The following is a 24,710-nucleotide window of genomic DNA, read 5'->3' as shown; positions in this document are numbered from 1 at the left end:
GAGTGAAATGGTGGAATGAAGAAAGTGGGAGGAAACGGGAGAACCCCGAGAAAACCCACGAGCACGATGTTTGTCCACCACAAAGTTCACTTGGCGGGGGCTGGGATCGAACCCGGGACCCCGAGCACCAGAGGTGAACGCTTTACCACTGAGCCACCGCGCCCCCACATGAGTTAGGATCGAGTCAGGAAACTAACATTCAAGACGCAAGCGCTGTACCACTAAGCCACAGCATTATCAGGAATGCTAGACTATTAACAGGAAATCATGACACATTTTTCTAGCAACCTCACTGAAAGATTAAAATGTTCTAAGGAATGATGCAGACCAGAAGATTCCCTTTACAATTGGGCAGTTTCTTTTGTAAGCAAGGTATTGATTGTTTTTGAGATTGATATTGTGATGGGATAATCTTGGTAGGTTATCTACCAAAGGGAAGGATAATTAATGGGAAATATATTCCAAACTTTTGTCTGACTCATTACGACAAGTACTCGTCTAAAATCGTTCTAGAAAGCTGTACGCGAGACCTTTACTGCAGGAAGACAATATCAAATAACGAATGTCTTAAGTGATTTGCGTTAAGAATTACTTCCACATCCTCCCTCCATATCCGCCTGACCTAGTGATTCCCACTTCTTCCCCAAATTGAAGAAATATTTAGGTGGTGTGCGTTTACAGAATTTGAATGATGTACACTCATGTCCAAAATGATTGTCGCATATCTATAACTGTCTTCTTGTAAGAATATAATTTGATAGTGCATAATCGGAAAATGTATATTTGTAGTTAATTTCATAGGAAAAGAGTTATAAATATGAAAATTAGAATGAGTAAAACAAAATGTTGCTAAATGGAGAAGAAAGTTCTATTGTTCTTATTTACTGCTCTTTTTACATGAAATTTTCCACATACATGTCTTTGCCGATTATACACATACTAACATTATAAGAAATACCAGGCGAATTCGTTATCAAATTATATTCCTACAACAACATATTTATAGACATGCGACAATAATTTTGGATATGAGTGTACATACATTGCTGTGACGAGGAGCAAACATACGACGTCATTCTTCAAGCTGCTACTTCTGATTGAAACATTTCAAGTGCGAGCCACATGCGGTTGTGGTTGGGAAAGACCAAGGTTACACACTACCTGAGGCAGCAGGGTGCAGAGTTGTCACCATATACGAAAAAAAGTCTCATTACTTTATTTAACCTCGTAAATAATATACACGTACATTTATACTTTTTAATACACAATTCACATCAATGTTTTCTGTACTACATAATACAGAACCTCCGCCACATGATACATTTTGAAAAGCACTATACTCGACGAATATTTACAAAGTTTGGTTTTCTTAAATCACACATCACATTTGTTTCTTCCAGTGTGGGAAGATACCTCGCATCATTTACAACAGTCATATATAATTTGCAAAATCTTTCTCTTGTTTGTAAATCAGCAATAAACTATTTCGCATAGTATATACTGTCTGGAGATGTCCTCTACAACACTGGGGCTGGCAGTTATGCTCGGGTTTCAAGATTATGCTGATCTGCTAGAATACTCGTGCCCAAAATGGTTAAACTATTCAAAAACACACCTGGCGCACAGAAATATTTTACCACTATCCTACTTTTCAATACCCCCTTCATGCACTCAGAGTCAACCTATCTCAATCCGCACTTACAGCTTACACGTATCAGCAAGCATGAAGATTACGCTGGTGTTGAAGATACCTAGGCGACAGCGTTTCCGGCACAATCAATAATTGCATCTGCCGATGACGAATAAACTTCATCGGCATCCGAGGATAATGTGGGATAAATCTGTGTAGTAGTTTTGCTCTAGTCAGATCGATAACCTCCTCTTCTATAAAGAGGTCAGGAGTTCGCGGGAACCGTACGTCTCCGCCTTCGTAGTTTAGCTTCTTAAAAGGAGTCTTCTCAATACTTTAGGACCAGTTTAATTCGTTTGTGGCGGCGATTTCAACTTGTCTCTGAAATGATAATAATAATGATAGATTGATAGAAAGAAATTTTCATAAGATTCGTATGTAAACTACTACAACAGTATCACATAGTGAGCAAAAGTCATGTAAAAGATGGACGGAGTTATCGGATTAGGTTAACACAGGAAAATGCTGTATGAACAAGTTAGATCATGTCGCTCTCTGTAACAATCTTCTCATCAACATGTCACTTCAACAAGATGGAGCTCGTCCGCGTTCTCATCGGATTAAGTTAACACGGGAAAATCTCTGTACAAGAGGTCTCAGCCGAATGGGTAGACAGTATCCCATATGGGCAGAAATAAGTTTGTTTCGTCTTGGTGTTATTATGCAACAATCGGTTATGCTGGAAAGGGTCACATAAACTTAAAGAGGAATACAAACCGCTTCACGGCTTACATCCGAGAGAAACTGTCCTCCATTTGAACTCGAAACCGAGACTAATTGGCCACAAATGCGATACATCTGCCGACTCACTCACGATGGACTCCTGATAAAAATACATTGTACTGATCTTTACATACTTGTTAATATAATTGTCAAGAGTCATTTCAGAAGGACAAAAAGATAAACGATTGCACAAGTCAAACCATCATACAGACTTACACATGGACAATTTCAAAATACTGCAGAGTACAGAAGAACTAATTTAGTCCAAGTTAGTTCACTACGACTTTTTAGTCCAAGTTCATGAAATACAAGAACTTAATTTGCATATCAGTAAGAAAAGTGAATAAAGATACGAATTATTTTGAGTCCTCTTTGGCTCTGACCATTTATACATAAATAGATACCAAAGATACTTCTGATTTCAATAAATGCCTCTCGTGGGATTTGTATGATACCCCTCCCCCCTCAAAAAAAACTATACGGCATTTCGATGTATTTTATCAATAGTAAACATTATTAAAACGAAACAATATTTAGAATTTTTCTTTTGATTGCAATTGCGTAACAATAATAATAAATTAAAACACACACACACACACAAAAGAAACATTCATAAGTTACTTTTGTCGTCTTATCTATTTGAGTAATGAATGGGGAATTTAGATCTGAATATGATAATATACGGGAGTGAAACATGATAACTCACAAATGTTTGTTCATCAAGATTTTACGAACACTTATACTTTTACGAATATTTTTGTTTTTTTATTTAAACTTTTTTTTTTTTTTTGAAAAGATCAGCTGGTTTAAACCAGCCAACCCTGGCTAAGTGACAAGAAAATGTCTCTAAATCATAGTTGTATACAACTGGGGAAAATTTCGATGGCCATGGCTAAGTTATAAACTTAAAAATAATATTGAGATCCTTCGCGGTTCAGTAATAGACGTGATGCCTCGGATTCGATCCTCTGGGAAAAAGCACCAATTTTTGGTGCTGATCCAGTATCGTGAGGCGATTGAAATTTGGGGAGCTACTTGACTCCGAAGTAACGAATTCCGGTTCATTACAGATAATGCAGCCAAGATGAAAAAAATGTTACGCGTACCACAAAATACTGATATTATTACATATGGTTATACAGCTAATTTACTACATTACCTAACAAAAGACCTGTAGCTGAAGGTGTCAATAAACGGGTGGTGTATATTGTGAAGTACCACATAAAAATTTTGTATTTAGTAAATATCACGAAGATAAGGGTCAAGCCTCAACTCCTCCTGATATCCGATGGAATACTGTAGTTGATTGCTTGGCTTTACCGTATGTTAAAAACCTGGCAATTTTGAGGGAAAATTTGATAAGAAACTCGTTCAAATATTAATGCAATTACGCAGAGAAAGTGAGTAACTTAACACATCAGAAGACAGAGGATATGCTCAACATTTTACAGCTGGCATCTGTTGCTTTAAATCTAATTAAAAAACGACGCCAAAGAGCAAATACAGTGCAGATATGGAACTATACTGAAGATGGCTTACATGATGTGCATCGAGATAGAAAGAAAAAGATGAACTTTACAAGCACACACCAACAAGCTTTAACTCCGGTCCAATTCTTGACTTACACAGTGGATCAAATCTTCAGTAGTACAATATTATTCCAGAAGGATAACATTTCGCTATGGAGCTTGCTGAGCAGTCACACAATGGTACTTCCTTCTTATTATATTTGTGTTACCTGAGGCTACAACTAGTTACCATTTTCAAGTGACATGCATTCCAATGAAATATTGTCAAGTGCACTGTGAATGATGGAACCCACACAGAATATTATTCTTGAAGAACAACCAATTTTTAACCAGTGCGTATATATAAATACTTATCAAATTGAAACACCTAAAAAGTTCAACTTACTACACTAATGTAGTGTTGGACTACCTTTCGCCAATAGTTGATGTGACGTGCAATGGAGTCATCGAAGTCATAAATGCTAGTAAGTGAAATATCATACCATTCCACGTACAGTGCATCACTGTTTCGTGAGAAGATGGAGGGGGAAGTCTGCGCAGCATTCGTATCTCTAAAATGGACCGCATGTGTTCAATTATGTTCAAGTTTGCTAATCGGGTGGGCCAGAGAGTGTTCACTTCATCCTGATGTTCCTCAAAGGACGTTGAACAGCTCCAGCTGTGTGAATGGGCGCATTACCATTTCGAAAATGGCGTAATTACCCGAAAAGAATATCTGAACTAAGAATGCACAAGGTCCCCTAAAATAGGCACATAATCATTAGCCGATAATGACCTCAACAGGTAAATGTCAAATCAGAACCCACTGAAAACCAGGATATTGAGGTCCACAGAATCACAAAGCCGACGCCTTATTTCACGTTTGAGTGGGAGACACTACAGACCATACACTACTTTACGTGTCCGCCCCACATAGCATACCCAATGGTTTGAAATGAGGTCATCGATGGTTATCCGATCATATACGCTCCTAGTCATCAGCTTTCTGTGTTGCATGTTCGCGGTGCCAATGGCGTCGTGCCATAGTGTTATGGCTCGTTATCAGCGGTTCCGTATTTGCAACCCGACCTCATGTATGCATGTCTCGTAACTCGCAGGGGACCGTGATTGTGCACACAGGCTGTGAAAGATGCTGCTTGAATTTCTCTGACAGTTGCACCGCAGTCACCCGACTATTCTGTGACAGACCGCTTTAATTCTCAGCGGGACCTGTCACTAAGACTTCGTCCAACAACTGTACTTCTTTGCTGATGTGGTTTTGCAGCGAGAGGCCATCATCATCTTGACACTGTCCCTCGCGACACATCCACCACACTTTCCACTTTCGTCATAGTCGCAACATATAACCGAGTGTCAACGATTTTTTTTTCTTCGCAAATCAGAAAGACTGACCATTTTACACGATCACTATCTGCTGTTCACACATCGTGTACCCGAACACCAAAACCCGGCGCTGCAACGGCCACCTGACCATTGTCAACCAGATATCTGACGTGTTTACAGCACCAAGTGTTTCCATTAAATTGATAAGGATCTGCGTATATATGTAAGCTAAAATATTCGGTGTTGCACGGGAAAAATTTGCGAAATATATATCTGAATCGAAATGAAATGATAAACATCCAGTTCGTCTCAAGTGCTAACGATGTTCAAAACTGCATTTCAAGAGGTACTGTTTGTAAAAAATTAAAAAAAATCCTTTATACCCTTAAAATACGTATTTCAATCAAGTATAATGATAAAAGCCTAAGTCGACTCAAGTGCTGACGATTTTCAAAAATTAACTTTAAATTGTTGAGGAGCTCAAGTGAGAGACTATTTTTTGGCACACATTTTGATCACCTTTATTCCCGTAGTATACATATTTTGATCCAATTCGAGCCTGGTGCTATGTTCAAAATTCGTTTCAAACAGTTCAGCCGATTTACCCTCATGATGAGGCAGTCAATGACCATGTTTATATATATGTATGTATATAAAGATTTAAAAAAGAAAACAAACTATCCCGATCATCTTCCCAGAAGAGGATAGTTTCAAATGTTGACATATGTCGACTTATTTTTGAGAAGGAGCTTATAGTGAGATACTCTATTTTTGGCATAAATTTTTACCCACCTCCTTTTCCTTTAAGGCATGTATAAAATATTTTCAATAGTCTACGGTCTCTTTGCTACAGTCTTATGGAAGTATGCCAAGCCAATTTCTTATGTGTGAGGCTTATATGGTTCTGATGAATATGATTGTATGAGTAATAAGCAAATCACAATTATGACACAGGATCGCGCACTTTCCTTCTGGAGAAACGTCTTACGGTAATTTCGGTACTTCTATTCTTTACATCTTTCTGAACGTACGTCTTAATGGGCGCAATAACTAGCAAGACCCCAATTAGGCCTTATAAAGGGTTTTCCACAAACCGGAAACAATTATAGTTTCAATATGGTCGTTTCCGATTAAATGTCACTCTCTTCGACAAATCATCAAAAATTGAGGTTAAGATAATAAAATAGATGGATTGGGCGACACACGTGATATAAGAACGGAATTTTACTATAATATTAAATGACTGGGTGATCCAAACAGAATTTTATTATAGTATTCGAAGTTACGGGACACTATGGGAAAATGACACAAATAAGCACAGGGGTCCATGCCGTTCTGCGGAGTTGAATGTGTGAGAAAGATACCCACAGACCACGCTGAAGGTCATATGACATAGAATTACAGCAAATGGCTACTCTAAGGAACCTACCTTGTGTCGATTCATACTGAGAACACACATCGGTCCTGTTATTATTCCAACAAACTTTCACTCTTGGTCACCGGAACGGCTAAACACGTTGTGCACCGTGTTCCCATATTACGGATGACGTCAGCCAGTAGCTCCTATTGTAAAACACCCTACTCTTGCAAAAACATCCGTCAGAATCCTAGGTGGTGGATTTCAGATTGCAATTGAATATGCAAAGGCGTACCAGAAATGTTCAATCTGCTTATGAACGAGAAGCGTGGTGCCTACTCCACCAAACTATTTATAACGTATCCCTGGTTATGAAACTGCTCGTCATGCCGGTGCAGGATTTCTGGTAGAGGAAAAAGACTCCTCCGCACATATTCGTGTTCAGAAGTTAAGGGATACCACAGGAAGTGTCATACGAATGAAGAGAGATATTGATAATGAGCTACTGAATCAAACGTGTGTAAGAGATACCTAGGAACCACACTGGAAGTCATATGATACAGAAAAAGCAAATTGCGACCGTACGGCACCTGTCCTTCGAAGGTTCATTCTGTCGATTTCACATGGTTCTGTTTGAAATTGCCAGAAATGTTCAGTCTTAAACTTAAACCGAACGGCTATAGAGGATTACTGAGTATTTCCATACAACGGATGAGTCTAGCCAGCACTTCTGTTGTAATACATCCCACTCATTCCAAACACCCACTTAAGTCCTTCAGACCTTCGAGTGGTGCATTTTGGATTGCAATTGGACATCCAAGGGCATTCCAGACTTATTTAATTGAATTAAGGACCGAAGAATGTTGTGGCCAGTCTACACATTCGATGTCTGTTTTCCACAGGCATAAACATCTCCACTCCTTCACCATCTGCGCTCTGTGTTGGTAGTCATCATCGTCCATTGGACGAAATCTAGAGCATATGACACAGCACATATGTCCCAATAGATTGCATCCGCCACAGTATCCTGCGAAAACACAGTAGTTTAATTATCCAACTATTTTTATTAACTAACCATCTTAAACAACTTTAAGTTTTGATGATTTGTCAAATGAAAGCAACATTTTATTAGAGACGACCATATTAAAGTTATCAAGATAGGTTGGTAGGAAGCCCTCGATAAGGCTTAATAAGGGCTTTCCGATTGCTGTGCGCATTATGACTATGTTCACGAAGATGTGAGGAATCGAAATATGGCACATTGACGAAACTTAATGAAGCTATTTTTCCATACGAAAAGTGCGGGGTCCTATATGTGCATCTAACAAAACAGAAATACTAGCATGAGACAAAATTAGAAGTTTTATACTCTATAGCAAATGCATGTTACATTTATCAGAAAATGTTTCGTTATGAGTTTTATATTGGTAAGAGACTTAAAAAAAAAATGGCATTTTGCACATTTTACCTTACAAATAATTTCGAAATTTGGATTCAACCTTCATTTAAATCGCGGTTTAAATCAAATCGCTCTACTGTATCCTCATATTTAAATTTGAATATGAAACAAATTAATAAGAACAACAGAAAGATATACATTCATGAATGAAAACTGCAATGAAATTTTAACCCTAAACTACCAGAAACAGAAAATTCGAAGCGTCAGATTGTTTGCAGTTACAATAATAATTACAACCAACTTGTAACCTGAATAATGTTATTCTTCATGTATTGTATTATTTTGACAGAAATTAGTGGCAAGTTCGTTAATCATCCTTATGCAAAATCCCATGACAGTAACCTCGGAGCCCACGAGAACACGTACATTGATTTCAACGGCAACCCTAGCAGGACCAAATTTGTGCCAAAACCGGTTCGTGCTCGTAAACTATGAAGATGAGCTGTAGCCTGGACGAATTATCCGAAAGACAATGAATGCTTTTTGTTCAGCATCAAGCAAAAATGCAATAATTATTAGAAATGATCGGAAAATGACATCCTAAACTACATACCACAGAAGTTTTTCTTTTTTTAAAAAAAATACTAATAATAGTATGACATCTGTTGTCCACACTCTAAATATGAAGATCTAAAAAGTTCGTACTATTGTCTGATCCTTTTTCGAGATAAATTTTAAGTTTTCGTTAAGACTACTAATTTTAGGAGGTGCACTATACTTATGGTTCTAAATAATTAATCAGTCATACGCAATACGGTAATAACTGACAAATCTGAAGTTTTCTTGTATGAGAATATTTTTAAGCGAAATAATTCATAACCATGTTAACTAATAGAAATGAAATGAATTGAAACCTTTCAGTTTAACGTCCCACGATTATGTCCTGTTAGGCTAAAGGAGACGATGATTAAGGAAAGTGAATAATGATGGAAGAATGAAAATGTGGGAGGAAACTGAAGCACCCCGAGAAAAATCACGGACACGATGTTGTCTACCACAAATTTAATTGGCCGAGGTTAGCTAATAAGGAAGATAAAGGCCTTCCCATAGCAAAGTTCTTATTCAGCTCGTAAATTTTGCCTCCGTATACAAAATAAACGCTTCAGGAATTTTTGGTTACGTCGCAAATGGTCAAATCAGAAAGATCGTTTTCTCTTAATGGGTGCAAATTAGAATGGACAATGGGTGAAAACTTGATGGGCACACAGTCAGGATATAAAAACTATTAAAGATTTTATTTCCTACATTGTCCTGTTTTCAATCATTCATATAGATATCAACAAAAGAAGTATTTCAACGAGAATTAATGAGTATTTGAGAGACTTTAAACGGCATAATCAATCCATTTGAAGCCTATGTAGGAATCAAATAATCAAACAGTTCGTATTACATTGATGTGGTTCCCAAAGGGAATGTGGACAAAAGATAGGATGTCATAATTAAGAATTTCAATAAAACACGAAGACAATGTATGAAATCAACGTTCATTTATATTTTATTTTCTAAACATTTTCTTTTCCAATAGTCCAGGTACTCCTGGTCAAAAATCTGTATTTGTTTCATAAGAACAGATTCTTACAGCAGCTACATTAATACTTAATTTGTTCTGCAACTTGCCAAAGGTTTTCCAGAACAAACGAGTGAGTGTTCATGCTATGAAATTTACAACCATATTGGTAAATAATCAACATATTTAATTGTGTGTGAGATGGGACTTCCTACAACTTAGGCATTTAATAATTACCAGTATAACTGGAATATATTTCTAGATCATGGACATTTGCTAAATACTTTCCGAACCTAGTGCCGGTTTTTCAAGAGGAATATTTTAGCATTTTTGTGATAGATAACCTGGGAGTGTGAAATGATTGATGTTTTCATTTGAAGAGCACTTTATTCAGGTTCTGGGATTTTTCTGAGTGGAAAATTCTCCCACTGTATCGTAAGTTTAGCAGCGAAGTGGAATAATATACACTGAAAAAGAGACGAGTGAAGCCTTGAAACAGTTCGTTCAAAAAAAATTCACACAGGGATAGGGAGATAAGTCTTTTATTTATTTAATATTAAATATCCATCTTATATCAATCTTTCCTTCTTTTAAATCTTTTTAAGCCTATACAGGAAATTGATCAACAATAAAAATCTAATTTTATTCATTTGTAGACAAGTTGGAATACTGCTTCTCATATCTACTAATATCAGCTTGATTTCTAACTTAATCCAATACTACCACTCTAAGAATTTAAATACGCCCTGTCATTAGCACCTCATGCCACATGCAAGCCTTTGATAATTATCCTTAAAATAATCAAGCAAAACTACGACACAAAGCAAACATTTCTAGGGAATGATGCAAGAAACTCATCTAAAGTATACGAAAATCGAACATTTCCTTGCATATGCAATTTTTAAAGATATTTAAAAAAATCATGACATTTGTAAACTTCATGGTATTTACGAAACTAGTAAATTTTACCAAATCAAGCAAGATTATTAGGCTATTTAAGATGAAGCTCATAAAAAAAAGAAAAAAGGAACACCTTAAGTGAGTTTCTTATGTCCCCAATAATCTCTAAGTTGCAACTGAATACTTTTGAATCTGAGTTGGTTGGATTGGAGTTTAGCGTCCCTTTCAAACACCGAGGCGATGACACGTAGACCTACAGCTTAACGTGGGATCGAAACCATATGAACTCCTGCCCGCAGTCGAACCCGATCTCCCATGCCGAAGACGCGTACGCTAACCATATAACTACGAGGGAGCTCTTTTTTTATATACCAGCCAAACATTATGAAACATTTTTCAATAGAAAAGGTCCATTATCATGTATGCACTGAGTCACAAAGCTGAAAATTGGAAATGCTGTTTAATTACAACACAGTTTGCTAATTACCGAACTAATCAGATCTTGACCTACGTATATAGTAATAGTCTTAAAAAGTTTAATTATTTTACTAAGGTTAAGATATTATTTTAGGTAACTCATTGGTTGCCGTGACTGTTTAACAGGACTAGTAATCGTTTCATAAAACAAGTTCCATATTATGCAAATAGACTAGGTTTGCATTATTATTACTATTAGTAGTAGCAGTAATACTTAGTAGTAGTATCTAATAAAGCAATGCATATAGCTGAAATTAAGTGGGTAAATCTATACTTCATAAAAGAAACACTAACGTCTAAAGCAGGGAAGATTTTCTTTTGAACCAGGAGCCAGTTGTAAAACCCAGGCTCACCAATGATACAAATCCAATGTAATATAGATCCACACATTTCGGCCTTAAATTATAGTTACTGGTATAAAAAAGTAAAGAACAGTTATGTTACTGTTCTAAAGCAATAACGTTGTCCAATTGTGAAATTTCATCCCTCGCTTCACATTGTTCCAACTCAAAATCTAAACAAGTCTTTCTTCCACACTGGTATGCTAAAATAATTCATCAGTCAAGATGGCTTCAAATCCTGATTTGGAGTATTTGAAAACGTCCATGTCTGAACTGGAAGTAGTAAAATTTAGCTAACTCTAAAGCACAAACACTGATACAGCATGAAGAAAAGCGATATAGCAGTACTCGTAATTCAACAGAAGTAAAAAGACTTGAAATTTAAGATAAATTTAATACTTTGAGCTTTATAACAAATTCATTATTATAATTTGACTATTACTACAATCTGACTATAATCTATCTCGGAACATAAAATCAGAAGTGCGGTAGGTAAAAACTCGAAACAGTAACGTTAAAGAAAATAAAGAAGAAAAAAGCACGGACTCAACACGTATTTCAAGTCGACCTGGCGACCGGGATTTTCTAAAGCCTGGTCAAATTTATGCAGGCATCTCATCTGAAGTAAAAATGTAAAAAGTGCATACATAATATACGCCTTATTACCATGTAATCCTTTTTAAGAAGCACTGAACTTCATCAAGCATTTTACAACGAGAAAGTAGCAGTTTCCTCTACACCATGGTGTCCTAACCCTTTCTGCTACTCACTCGCTCCTGCACTTTCATGTGGGTCACGACACAAATCAATTTTGTGTGAGCATACCTAATAAAAGTGGGAAGTCACTAATGGAGCAGCTTTGAAGGTATTAGGAGAAAACTTCCGTACAGGACAAATAATATGATCAACATCTTGTAGTATCAGCATTCCTGTGACTATGCAAATACAGTTGAAAAAAGAAATGTAAAGTCAGTAAACGAATGATGATATGGTCTCTGTAAAGAAGGAAATCTGCATTCATCATATACTGGCCCCCAGACTGTTTGACTGCATGGCACACTGTAGTGGGTCATTCTTCACTTCTTATTAGCTTATGTTCAGTGAGTACTAGGTATTGTAGATCTCCGTTACAGGCTGCTAATGTATGTGCTGTATGTGTGCATGGTTTCGAGTTCAATTTTTTATTGCGGTAGAAGAGTATTTGCCTCAAATATACAGTATACAAGTTTAGGCATCACCGTAAAAGTCTTTGCTACGCTCACCCCCACTTACATGAATTTTAGCAAACAGTTAAATCACAATAAAGAACAACAAACACAAAATGATATTAAATGATACATACCTAGGTGAACCTAACTCAGAAGCTCCCGGCGTGTAAAGCTGTGAAACAAAACCTTCGTTACACAGCCGAGCCTGTTCCTATCCGAGCTAGGCCACCAAATATAACGATCTTCATTCCTTAGACGATGAATTGCTTGTCCACCAAATTAGTTCAGATCCGGTCAGTAGCTACCGAAATATAAAGTATTACATGAAAGGCAAACCGAGCCTGTTTCCCCGGCCATCAAATGTAGCGAATTTAAATTCTACACGATAGGCTACTTTCACATTGAATTTCGATCGGATCCAGCCAGTAATTACCAAGAAATAAAGTACTACATATACGGTGAGCCGAGGCTGTCCCTGACCGAGCCCGGCCACCAAATATACCAAATTTTATTCCTTAGATCGTAGAGTATTTTGTCATCGATTTTGGCTGAAATCTGTCCAATAATTTCCAGAAAATAAAGTACTACATACGCACACATATACCTGGAGTGAAAATATAAGCTCTCGTATGCTTGCGCTGGGAGCTACTACTAGTTATTTTTAAGTCCGCAAGCTGAGTATCAGACAATTACCTACGATGTCACGAACTCAAATTTCTGGTCTACAACAAAGTTAGTAGTTTATTCAATAGCATTTTGTGTATACTATCTGACTCACCTTTTATTTTCTTTTACGTTTTATTCATTAAGTTCAAAAAGTGGGACCCTTACGTAGGGGGACTTGTCTCATTTGGCCCGGTTGAACTTGTGGTATAACGTAAGCTCAAATACATTAACTTAACCTCCAGTAAAATAACTGGTGTTACCACACCAAAGCTACCGTAAACAAAGATAAACGAAGTTATACTTCATTCGCACCAACAGAAATTCCTATACTCATTGTGTAGCACTCGTATTTTGAATCAGTGTGTAGTATATTTCTAAATACAGGACGACTTTTTTTTTCCCCCCACGATTTCGTGCCCAAAAATATACGTCGTTTAGCTTTTGTAGTATAAGATGTAGAGTATTTCTTTATTGAACAAAATCACAAATTTCCATTAAACAATAACTTTACCATCTTCTTCGTCTACTGCTTTAGTGTCGAACATTCGAAAATTCAGTGAAGCCTACCAGTCAGGAAGGCTAAGGGAAGCACGTATCGGATTTGACTTTTGGTGTAATTTTATAATGAAAACTGAAAATATACCCAGTATTTGCTGTAGATGTACTGTTTGTAATCCACTGTTTTATGTGCTGTAGATGTACTTTTTGTAATCCTTTGTTTAAAAGATTTATTATTTGACTTCCTTTACCTTGCTTGACCGCATCACAGAAATTGGATCAAAAGGTGTGCACTGTACTATCAACTATTGCTATACCAAACTCGGTGTGTGCTTCTTGGATACGTTGTTAGCATGACATATAGGTTTATAGGTTTGCATGCATATAATAAATTACATTGTAAGCATATTATATGCGTGTATACAAATCTGGGTTGTGAACAGGGCCGCAACAAGGGGGGGGTAGAGGGGGCACGTGCCCCGGGCGCGTGGTTGGAGGGGGCGCCGGAAAGAAGATATATCAATTGTTTTTAAAAATCGCACCCTTTTCCTTGAAGAACTTATTCTAGAGGTTAAAAGAAATCAAAAGTTTACTTGGCCTTTTCCATGGGACCTCTTTTCGTTGATTTTATATATATATATATATATATATATATATATATATGTAGAGAGAGAGAGAGAGCCCCCTGTAATGTTACGCAATTGCTGTAATGTTTTTAAACTAGAGGGCAGTTTTGTGGCGGAAAAGATAATTTAACGCCTCGATGTATTTAATTGTTTCTTGTACGCCTACCAAGAGATTTTGCGAGTGAAGGCTGTATGAAGCTTTATCTATTAGTTTTGCTTGAGAGCTTTTCGAGGCATTCAGAGAGAGAGAGAGAGAGAGAGAGAGAGAGAGAGAGAGAGAGAGAGAGAGAGAGAGAGAATCTCATCTAAATAGGTGTAATGTCATACATTAAAAACCTAATATTGCATGCATTTGTTCCCTTGGGCGACGACCACAGAGAATCCGCCCCCCTTTCCTTTTCCTACCACAAGGAGCTGTTTGTTTGTATAATTCCATTGAGAACAGCTCTGAAGTTTAAAACGCTGTTATCAATAGGGGCGGGGGCGAAAAGTTCCCGGTTTTTGTTGCTTTCTGGTGGTTGAAGAGTTTAGCTCAGACGCGCCCCCTGTAATGTTACGCAATTGCTGTAATGTTTTTAAACTAGAGGGCAGTTTTGTGGCGGAAAAGATAATTTAACGCCTCGATGTATTTAATTGTTTCTTGTACGCCTACCAAGAGATTTTGCGAGTGAAGGCTGTATGAAGCTTTATCTATTAGTTTTGCTTGAGAGCTTTTCGAGGCATTTTGAATTATCTATCAGTCCAACTTATGCTTTATTATGCTTTATTGTTAATTTCAATCATTTTTTTTTTACATTAATCGTGTATAATGTATAATATTTACTATACATTAAATAATCTAAATATCTTGATCTATTTATTAATATTTTATGAAGCAATTTCTTTCATATTTAATGAACTTTCTAGTTAATGCACTGTAAAGACAGATGCTTTGCTCGAATCAGTTTTTTCTATCACTTGTGTGCACCTTAGAGGTGCATATATACAGAAAGAGAAAGTATACAGAAAGGTGCCCAAAAGGTACAGAAAGTGCTCAAGTTCGAGAGGTACACATAACAATATAGTGTGGAGTTCTTGTGTGCTTCATTGTTGATGGAAAGTTTTCTTCTTTCTCCACATCAAAGGATTACACCGAAAAATTTACAGAAATAAAAATAAGCTTTTCATTGTTGCATTGTTATGTTCTCAATGATTTTGGATCGTAAATATTGGTTTTAAAAACATTTCTCATCAGAATTGGCATTTTGCAAACTCATTGACAATCTGATCAACACTCAAACTATAATGAAAAAACTTTGACGCTTTGGAACACCCGTGACATCACTAGTCGCGCGGGCTACAGATGTAGCTCATGAAACTTTCAAGCAGAATAACAATGAGATCCTTCTGATTTTACGTTTGACAAAGCATCTCGAATTACTTTGCGGCAGGGAAAATAAAAACGCTGGGCTACAATGGTAGCCCGCGCGCGTATTGGAGGGTTAAAGTACTTAAAAATCGATATAACTGGTTTCATTAAGAATGTTATTTACAGTTGCAATCCATAAGTGATACTTTTCGACTAAACCTTGTGGGGGGGGGGGGAACGCCGAATTGTGTGTTTGCCCCGGGTGACAGAAACCCTTGTTGCGGGCCTGGTTGTGAAAAACCCAGTTTAAAAAAAAGGCACGTCTGATGAGGATCTTGGCTAGAAGATCGAAACGTCACGTGTAAATGTGTTTTTATATTAAATAAGTGCAGTCTTGTTCAGCAGTGTTTATTTTTCAAAAAAAAAGCAATTGAGAAATATTTTTTCCCATAACAATTTTTTGTTGAAACAAAACTTTGCATACGCATAACATATAGGCCATAGTATTTTTCAAGGTAGATTATATTTGAGTAATTGTAGCTGAGACCGCTCCATCGGGGCGCCAAAAGGGAGGAGGAGGTTTCCCTATTTATCCCGAATTTCCTTCTTTTGTACATTATAAACATATGAACATGGTAGACTTTGTTTCATTCAGAAGAGAATAACTATTAACCACAATATTCGGATAAATAGTACTCGAAAACTTTTATTTTGTATATCCTACTTTTATCTTATTTACATGTGAAATTTGGTATTGTCATACAGAACTGAAAGACATTTTCCCCTTGTAACTATTCTAGATATACAAGGAAACTAGCACACTCATTATGTACAAACCGTATAGTATCTTTCAAGGTAGATTATGCTAGGGTACCTATAGCCAAGGTCGCTCCAGAGAGGATCAAATTTCAAAAAAGAAATTTTTTGGAGTGACATTCACCTGCTTTACCCAAAATTTTCCTTCTCGTACCATTTAAAAGCTTGTTTTATTCTAAAGAGGATGACATATCAGCCATGATACTCGAATGAATAGTCCTAAGAAAGTAGGTACTAACTGAAAGACAATATTTCGTCAAAAAAATCCAAGAGTGTAAAAGCGTTAACTGGATTTAAAAAATAAGATTTTCTTTTTTTTAAGAACTGAAATCTTGAGAGTTTTTTTCTTTTTTCCTAAATCTCATTTTCAATTGTCATGCTTTCTTACAATAAATGTTACAATCAAAGGACCTTTCTAACATGTGATAATCGTAATACATGTCATATATTAAACCAGATACGAGAGAATTCAGAAATTGCCTTATCTAATTTTTAATGCAACTATTTTTTCGTTTTTATGTGCGTAATTATTCAGATGTAGTGTTGAGAAAATAGAGGTAGATCTTTAGTAGACCTAATTTCCTTAGTTGTAAGTGAAGCGTTCGTAGTGTTTTTGATTCAAATTATGGTATTATATATATATATATATATATATAAATCTGATTTATGCATTTCTAATTATCATAAGATAACATTTTACTTCCTTTTTTAATGCAACACTTCTTCGTTTGTATGAGTGTAATTATCAAAATAAAATGTTCGCAAATCCTTTTATAAATGAAGAATTTTCGATGTGTAATTAACTAGTTCACAGAAAGAAAAAAAAACATTTTATTATTGGTTTATACTGACACACGAGTATGTACTATAAAAACAGAGGACATAGCTTTTTGTTCCAGGTTTCAGTTGAACACCATTTGAGCGAACCTGATCAAGCGCGAATAACATTCGCTATTCTGCTCCCTAAACATATTTTGTCAGTGATATTATGTTCTGGAGATTTTCTTTTCATAAATACATATTTAAAGTCGATTCTCAAACTAAGCGTGTACTTACATAAACACGATTAATTACGATCTCAGTAGGGCTATCATTTCATTCCAGGTTTTGAAGTATACTTCTGGAGGGTTTTTTTTTTTTCGGTTGTATTGCAGTTCTTATTATGTGAGTTTTATACAAATTAAAAGCTTCATGCAAATAGTGGGCAGCATCCTAGTAAAAGGTTGCATTAAGGTTTTAGTTGGCTTTAGGTTTGCGCAGAATTTTACACACACACACAAAAGAAAAACGCTGCGTCTATATATATATATATATATTCTGCTTATGCCTTCTTAACGTTAATCTGCAGCGAACTATGAACGATGCCTAGAAAATATAAGCATGAAGATACTAAGAGTAGATTGTCCGAAAGGCTGTTAGTATATACTCAATTTCTAGTGCAGTTCCCATTGTAATTCTATACTAGTTTTAATTTTCCTCTAAAATATTACATTTTACCGTAAACTTAAAATTTTTGTGCTGACTTTTGTTAACCAACATGTGGTTTTCTACGTAACGGTTTCATTCACAACATACAAATCATCGTAAATACCAAATAGCAATATTATATACACACACACATATTATATATATATATATATATATATATATATATATATATATATATATATATATATATATATATATATATATATATATATATATATATATATTCACAACTAAAATATACAAAAGCGAAGAACTGACCATTTTTTTAAACTAACTTTTCTCGCTTTATATGATTTCCTACAGGGTTCCCACATTCGGGGAAGTTCAAGGAAATCATGCATTTAGCGTAAAATGTCATGGAAAGCATGTAAATGTGCAAGCGTACGATTTTTTTTCTTTCTTTCTTTCTTTAATCTAACATTGTTTCCTCTCTATTAATTGTACAGATTGACATGTGAAGACGACCACAATGAAACAGCATTCCCATGATGCAGTGTTGCTATTTCGTACTGAAGGAGTGAGGTACTGTGTGTGTATTTGTGTGTAAGACAGAGAGGGCGATAATTGATCATGTAAAATCAGAAATCGAAGTATGTCACAGTGGACAGATGACGAGATGAACCCTAGCAGAAGTAGTATGACGTAGGTATGGGCTCGCGCACTTTTCGCACGGGGTTTCAAATGACACCACGGAATAGCACACATATAACTTTACCCGGAGTAGCAGACGACATCTAAGTATAGACCACACCTCAAAAACCGAAAATGGACTTGACCGTGTCGTTGACCTTTCCCCGCTACCCCTGTTTCAGGGCTCTTCTCGTCATCTGTCAGCAATCATCTTCGTGGACATCGTTTTTTTAAGACAACTGAAAGGATCAGATACTAGCTTTCAGACTTGACTGTCGAAACTTTTTGCTGGGCACAATCACGAATATTGTGGAAACGAACCGTCTGAAGTACAAACTAGTAGTGCTTTGTCAGCTTTGCACCCAAGACTACAAAAGAACAATCACAACTTGCATAGACTAGGATGAAACACATCCTACGAACTCTGCACGAGCATAACAGAATATCTGATTCTGTAGCTGAGAAAGTAAAGTGTCAATTTATGTCTTTCTGTACTGAAATTTCGGGGTCTCATGACTTCAGAGAACACGACGAGAAGAAGGGCAGTACCAGGTTAATGTTCAAGAAACAAGAATACCGTATTCTGGTTTGTGGAATGTTCAATTTCATCCCACTGCAATGTCTCAGTGGAGGGCGAGTTCTTAGTCAATAAGACACTAATTGTAGAAAACCAAATCGAAGATTCTCTGGTAGCACAGAGGCGGGTGCAAGATGCAATCATGTATTATGGAGATAAAGGATCAGTTCCTGTTGATCGATATGCATTCACTCATTTTAACCGTGAAATTACCATTTTTTACGGATCTATAGATTTGTAAAATTTACACGAGAAATATCTACTGTTATTTCAAAAGAGGAACGTATAAGTAATCAAAATAAATGGGGATATCTAATAAGGCAATTTATTCCCTTAACCCAACCTAACACCCTGCTTTTCAACATGACAATATTAACTTATGAATGGGTGCGGTTAGGTCAGTTTAGTTCCTTACGTTAACTTTTATCTCGTTTAGTTATCTTAGCATATTGGTTTGGCGCACGAGGGTTTATGTGAATCTAATCCTCTAATAATGTAGAAACCTCTCTAATAATAACGTGGCGCAGATATACTGTACGGCTCTACATAGTTTTGTATAAAATTTACAGAACAAATTTGTAATAATATTTCAATAGACCAGTGTGAAACAATCTGAATATGCTATGTTCTTACCTATAAGATGCATATCTACGTAGAGATACATTAACTTGTTAATGGATTTTCTCACAAAGTAGCCATTATCTACAGTAAATAAATGAAATATCTTAAGTCAGTATGTTAATTAATGACGCGCAATTATAGAAGTGTCCAAGAGTTAAGGAAATCACGTAGATGAGATAATTACGTTAGCAATATGTTATGCTAATTTGGAACACAAATATGCAAGTAATAAAAATTACCAGGAGATTTACCTATGACGTATTTTGCAACTTAGAAATACGTAATCCAACATTTAAATATAAGTGTTTTTATGCTATGTACAGTGTTGTGCTACCCTCTTTATGTGAAAATATATCTTCGCTGACGCGCCTGCGCCCTATGGACGCTGCCCGTCGCTACCGCTTCAACTCCTCTGCAGCGCTTGTGTCCTAACTCGGTTTGATAGCATTCGTGCTTTTTAGTGGCCACCTGCCAGAAGCTGGTTACTGTGTTTCGCACAATAGTTCTTGTCATGTACATACACTGAAGTCGTCATAAATTGAATCTTTACAGACAAATGCAAGTTCACACCCCAAAAATAGTTAAGATACAGTCGATTTACTCAAAAAGAAGGTTATATGCAATGAATTTATGCACAGATCTGTACAATAAACCGGCACCAACAATGTAATGCAAAGTGTGCACTTTAAACCCCGGTTTACGCTACAAGGAAGGGGCTTACTCTAGCAGACGGTTCTCCATAGAAAATTTATAGGTAAAATACGATAAGAAACATTTTCGTGAAGGAACGAGAGTGTAAATATAAGGTATTACTGTCAGTGTACAGCACAATTTTAAGTGATAGTGAAAACATTATATGAGTAAGTGTGCTCCTCAACGATCCTAGTTTGTGTACACGCCCCGTCGCTGAAGCGCCTGTCCTGACCCAATTAGATAGCATTCGTGTTTTTTAGTCGCCCCCTAGCACAAGTTGATTCATGTTTCATGCACTACAGTTTTTAAGCCATACGTCCACACTGTATTTATACCGAGCCCTCCTGAAGTCACTCTGCAAGTAGTAATGGAATTCGTCACTTAGTGCATGCTCTGCTAAAAGAAATACAAAGCTCTAACCTAACTTGAAAATGTATGACATGTGTCAAAATTTGGTAGAACCGTCTGCTCCTGTAATATCCAAGGAAGCAATGATCAAGTAATAGTACCATGTACGGACATAAGAGTTCTCCATTTCTTCTTTATGTGACGGTAGTTTACGTAAATGTTTAGCAGACGGGGTCTAGAAGTACGTAAAAAATACAAAATTTACAGGAGAAATGGAAGATGCAAGTACTTAGACCTAAAATCACCTAAATTAACCTAATATTAATAAAATAAGCGAAATTCTATCATTTTTTGGAAACTATGCTGGATCCCTACACTTATATAATCTAACGAAGTAACCTCACCTAACCGAAACTACCCTAATGTGAACAGGAAGTTTCGAAATTCTAACATTTGTTAGAAAAAAAAGGGGTATGTTTAGTACAAGGGGTCCAGAAGCACGTAAAAAACGCGAAATTTACAGGAGAAATGAGTGATACAAGTACTTAGACGTAACATAACGTAACCTAACCTAACATAAACTAACGTAAGCTAACCTGAACTAACGTAATATTAGTAGAAGTAAACGAAATTCCATCATTTTTTTGGAAAATTATACGGGGCTCCTACACTAATATAACATAAACTAAACCAGGGTGGGAAAAAATCATGATTTTTTTCAAAAAAATCATTTTTGTTGATTTTTTTGATTTAAATCGATTTTTTTGATTTAAATCAAATCTTTCTCCTCGTATAATGCAAGTCGCGAACTAAAGAAAAAGCATTAGGAATTAGTATTAAATGCTAATTATGCCATTTAAGTGAAAGTATTGGGGTTGAATTTTGAATTATCCCCAATCGTTAACTTATATCAATCCCAAACAATGTTTCTTAACCCTTTTAAATCATGGCTCTTTTTAAACGTAAATTATAGACTTTCAGTCAAGCAGCTACAGCATCATCCCTATTTATCCTAGGATCATGGTACATACATCACTCTTTTTAGAATAGAACAGTTTTTGAAACGGTAATATTCACATTTCCCTATCATGTCCCTGAAGCGGGAAATTTTGAGAGTAATCGGCATTTTTTTTTTACTTTTTTTAAAACATTTTAATCCCCTCTGGATTCCCCTGTGTTAACGCACAGATCTCAAAAGCAACTGGGAAATACTAAGGGGTGTACTAAATGTATGTACAAAATTTCAAGCTTCTATCTTGAGTAGTAAGGGTGTGGAAATTATTTAACAATGTGCTAAGAACATTCCCAAGATGACCCGGATGTAATATAAAAATTTCCTCAGACATCCCTATTTATCCTAGAATCATGATTTGTACATTATTCTCTTCAGAATAAAACAAATTTTCAAACGTGTCCCTTCAAATGTCTCCATCATGTATCTGGGGCGGGTAAATCACGAAAAAATGAATTTTCTGTTAAAAATATCTTTTTTTTTTTTTTTTTAATAAATAATACCTCTGTGGACCCCTGCCCCTGTTTTAAGGCAGAGATCTGAAACAAATCTAAAAAATACTGAGGGGTGCACTGAGTACATGTGTAAAATTTCAATCTTGTAGGTGCAAAAGTAAGCCCGTGAAAAATAATATTCCTCAAATACCCCAGATTCCCTTATAAAACAGAATCTCAGATAACAATTTCCTGCGACATCCCTATTTATCCTAGGAGCATACTACGTACATCATTTTCTTCAGAATAGAACAGCCTTTGAAACAGAACCATTCATATGTCTCCATCTGAGACGGGAAAATCACGAAAAAAGCAGTTTTTGTTAAAAATATTGTTTTTTTTTTAAACATTTTTGCCTCTCTGGACCCCGCTGTTTCTACAAAGATCTGAAAACATCTGAAAATTATTAAGGGGTGCACTGAACGCGTGTGCAAAATTTCAGTCTTCTGAATGCAAAATATAACCCGCAAAATGCCAAATAATAATAATAATACGCATAACAAAAAAATCATTTTTTAAAATTTGACGTCATCACACACTATGCCTCAACGCAGAAAGGCGTGAAAGAATATGTAACATGTTCTAGAATGCCTCCAGTCTTGAAGAAAACGAAGTAAAAAGCCTTATTGGTACTTTTTTAATCGAATAATGAAGATTCTACCCTATCACCTAAAAATATTAAATATAATATAATTTAAATAGAATAATTTAATTATATAATTTAAAAGGTTAAGCATTAAGGAAAAAGTACAGCAACGTTTATCAAAATGACACTTTTTTCACAAAAGTTACTTATATTTGCCAGGGGCCTATTTTTAAAAACTCAGAACTAGCTTGTAGCATGAAATACATAAATTTCGCCTAAAGTTATAAAACAAAAAACAAAAATGGAGAGAGGATAGGACCCCTCTAAATACACCCTATTATCTAGGAACAAACAAACAGACACGCACAAAAAAGAATTTTCGTCTTAAATATCGATAGTGATTTCCCCGTTGGAATAGTTAACGATCTTAAAACCCAAACCCAATGTTACGAAAAGAAGAAAACAGGATTGCTCCGTTATCTGTTCAAAACGGGATTTTCCCTAATCATCCTCTGCATGACATTTGTTTTCATACTATACTGTACATTTGAGTCTCATTGTATTATGATTATTAATTTCCATAATCGAAATAACAAAACAGAAACGGGATTTTACTTATTTTCACTTTAAATTAATTTATTTCGGAATTCGATTTAAATCAACGATTTTTATTAAAAAAATCAAGTGATTTAAATCTTGATTTAAATCGTGATTTAAATCAGACTGATTTAAATCAATCCACCCTGAACTAAACTAACCTAACGTAACCTAAACTAGCCTAACCTAACTTAAACTAACCAACCCTACCCCAAACTAACCGAATGTGAACAGAAATTACCAAAATCGTAACATTTTTTAGAGAAAAGAGCTGGACCCCTTCTGCTAAACATAGGCCGAAAAAAATAACTGGACCCTTTCTGCTTTACATTGTTCGTACTTTATAATGTACAGAAGAAATATGTAAAGTGTTATTTTCTAATATCTTTGTTTTCGAGCATAAACACCATTTCTATTGCGCCTGCATCCTTAGGGACGCAATCTCGCACTGGCCCACCAGATTCGCCCTGTTCTGATTCAATTACATACACTCCTTTAGAGATTACCTAGCACAGGTTGATTTGTTTTCCGCAGTGGGGTTCGTATTAGGCGTATATATGCTCGCACACTGTATACACACAATTATCAACGTTCCTACGTAATTTTTCACCCGGGAATCCAACATCTTCCTTAAGAAACTATGTTTCAAGGAGCTAAAAGTCGATCTCTTGATCGAAAGAAACACATACATCTATGGATCCATAAACTACGTCTGCACCAACAAAGTAATTTAAATATGAATAAATACAAGAGGAAACTACTACACACCTCACATAATCTTGAATATAGAGTTGGCTCCCAGTTATCCCGACGACACATTTTCAGCCATAATAAGCGTCTCTGCTTCTCTCTAGGAAATGCAAATTGCCGAAATCCTTTTCTACTACTGTTACTGCAATTAGGTGCACTACAACCCATAACTCTACACCACGGACACAATTTATTTATTGTACCATAAATTAGGATAGTTTCTTAACATACGATTATATGTTGATGTAAGGAAAGACCAAACATGGTGGACTAACGAAGACTGAACAAGCTCATCTAACCAGCATACTTCCTATCACTTTGTCTACCATTGATCGACTAGAAAACACAGTCGAAGTAGTCCAAATTTATCTAAATTTTTTGGCAGCATATTATTATGCATACGTAATTTCAAAGAGTTGATTTAAAATAAAAATATAATACACTGT

At 35.9% G+C, this 24,710-nt stretch overlaps 2 protein-coding genes across 5 annotated transcripts in view; both read right to left on the bottom strand.

The window, feature by feature from the left end:
- The window catches only part of LOC145664225 (uncharacterized), a 104,589-nt gene that overhangs the window by 50,364 nt on the left and 29,515 nt on the right, over positions 1–24,710 (bottom strand). The window lies entirely within an intron of this gene.
- LOC145664226 (peroxynitrite isomerase THAP4-like) lies at positions 1,194–24,706 on the bottom strand. The gene is made up of 3 exons (XM_081730693.1): positions 24,283–24,706; positions 6,695–7,649; positions 1,194–2,011 (listed from the first exon to the last, which is right to left on the bottom strand). Exons 1-2 carry the CDS (start codon positions 24,430–24,432, stop codon positions 7,545–7,547), a joined length of 255 nt encoding a protein of 84 aa, XP_081586819.1. The 5' UTR covers positions 24,433–24,706; the 3' UTR covers positions 1,194–2,011; positions 6,695–7,544.

Source organism: Thermobia domestica, chromosome 11 (genome assembly GCF_964235325.1).
Source record: "Thermobia domestica chromosome 11, izTheDome1.hap1.1, whole genome shotgun sequence".
In the NCBI taxonomy this organism is placed as follows: domain Eukaryota; kingdom Metazoa; phylum Arthropoda; class Insecta; order Zygentoma; family Lepismatidae; genus Thermobia; species Thermobia domestica.
The sequence above is the reverse complement of the archived record's forward strand: the minus strand, read 5'-3'. Positions and strand labels throughout refer to the sequence as shown.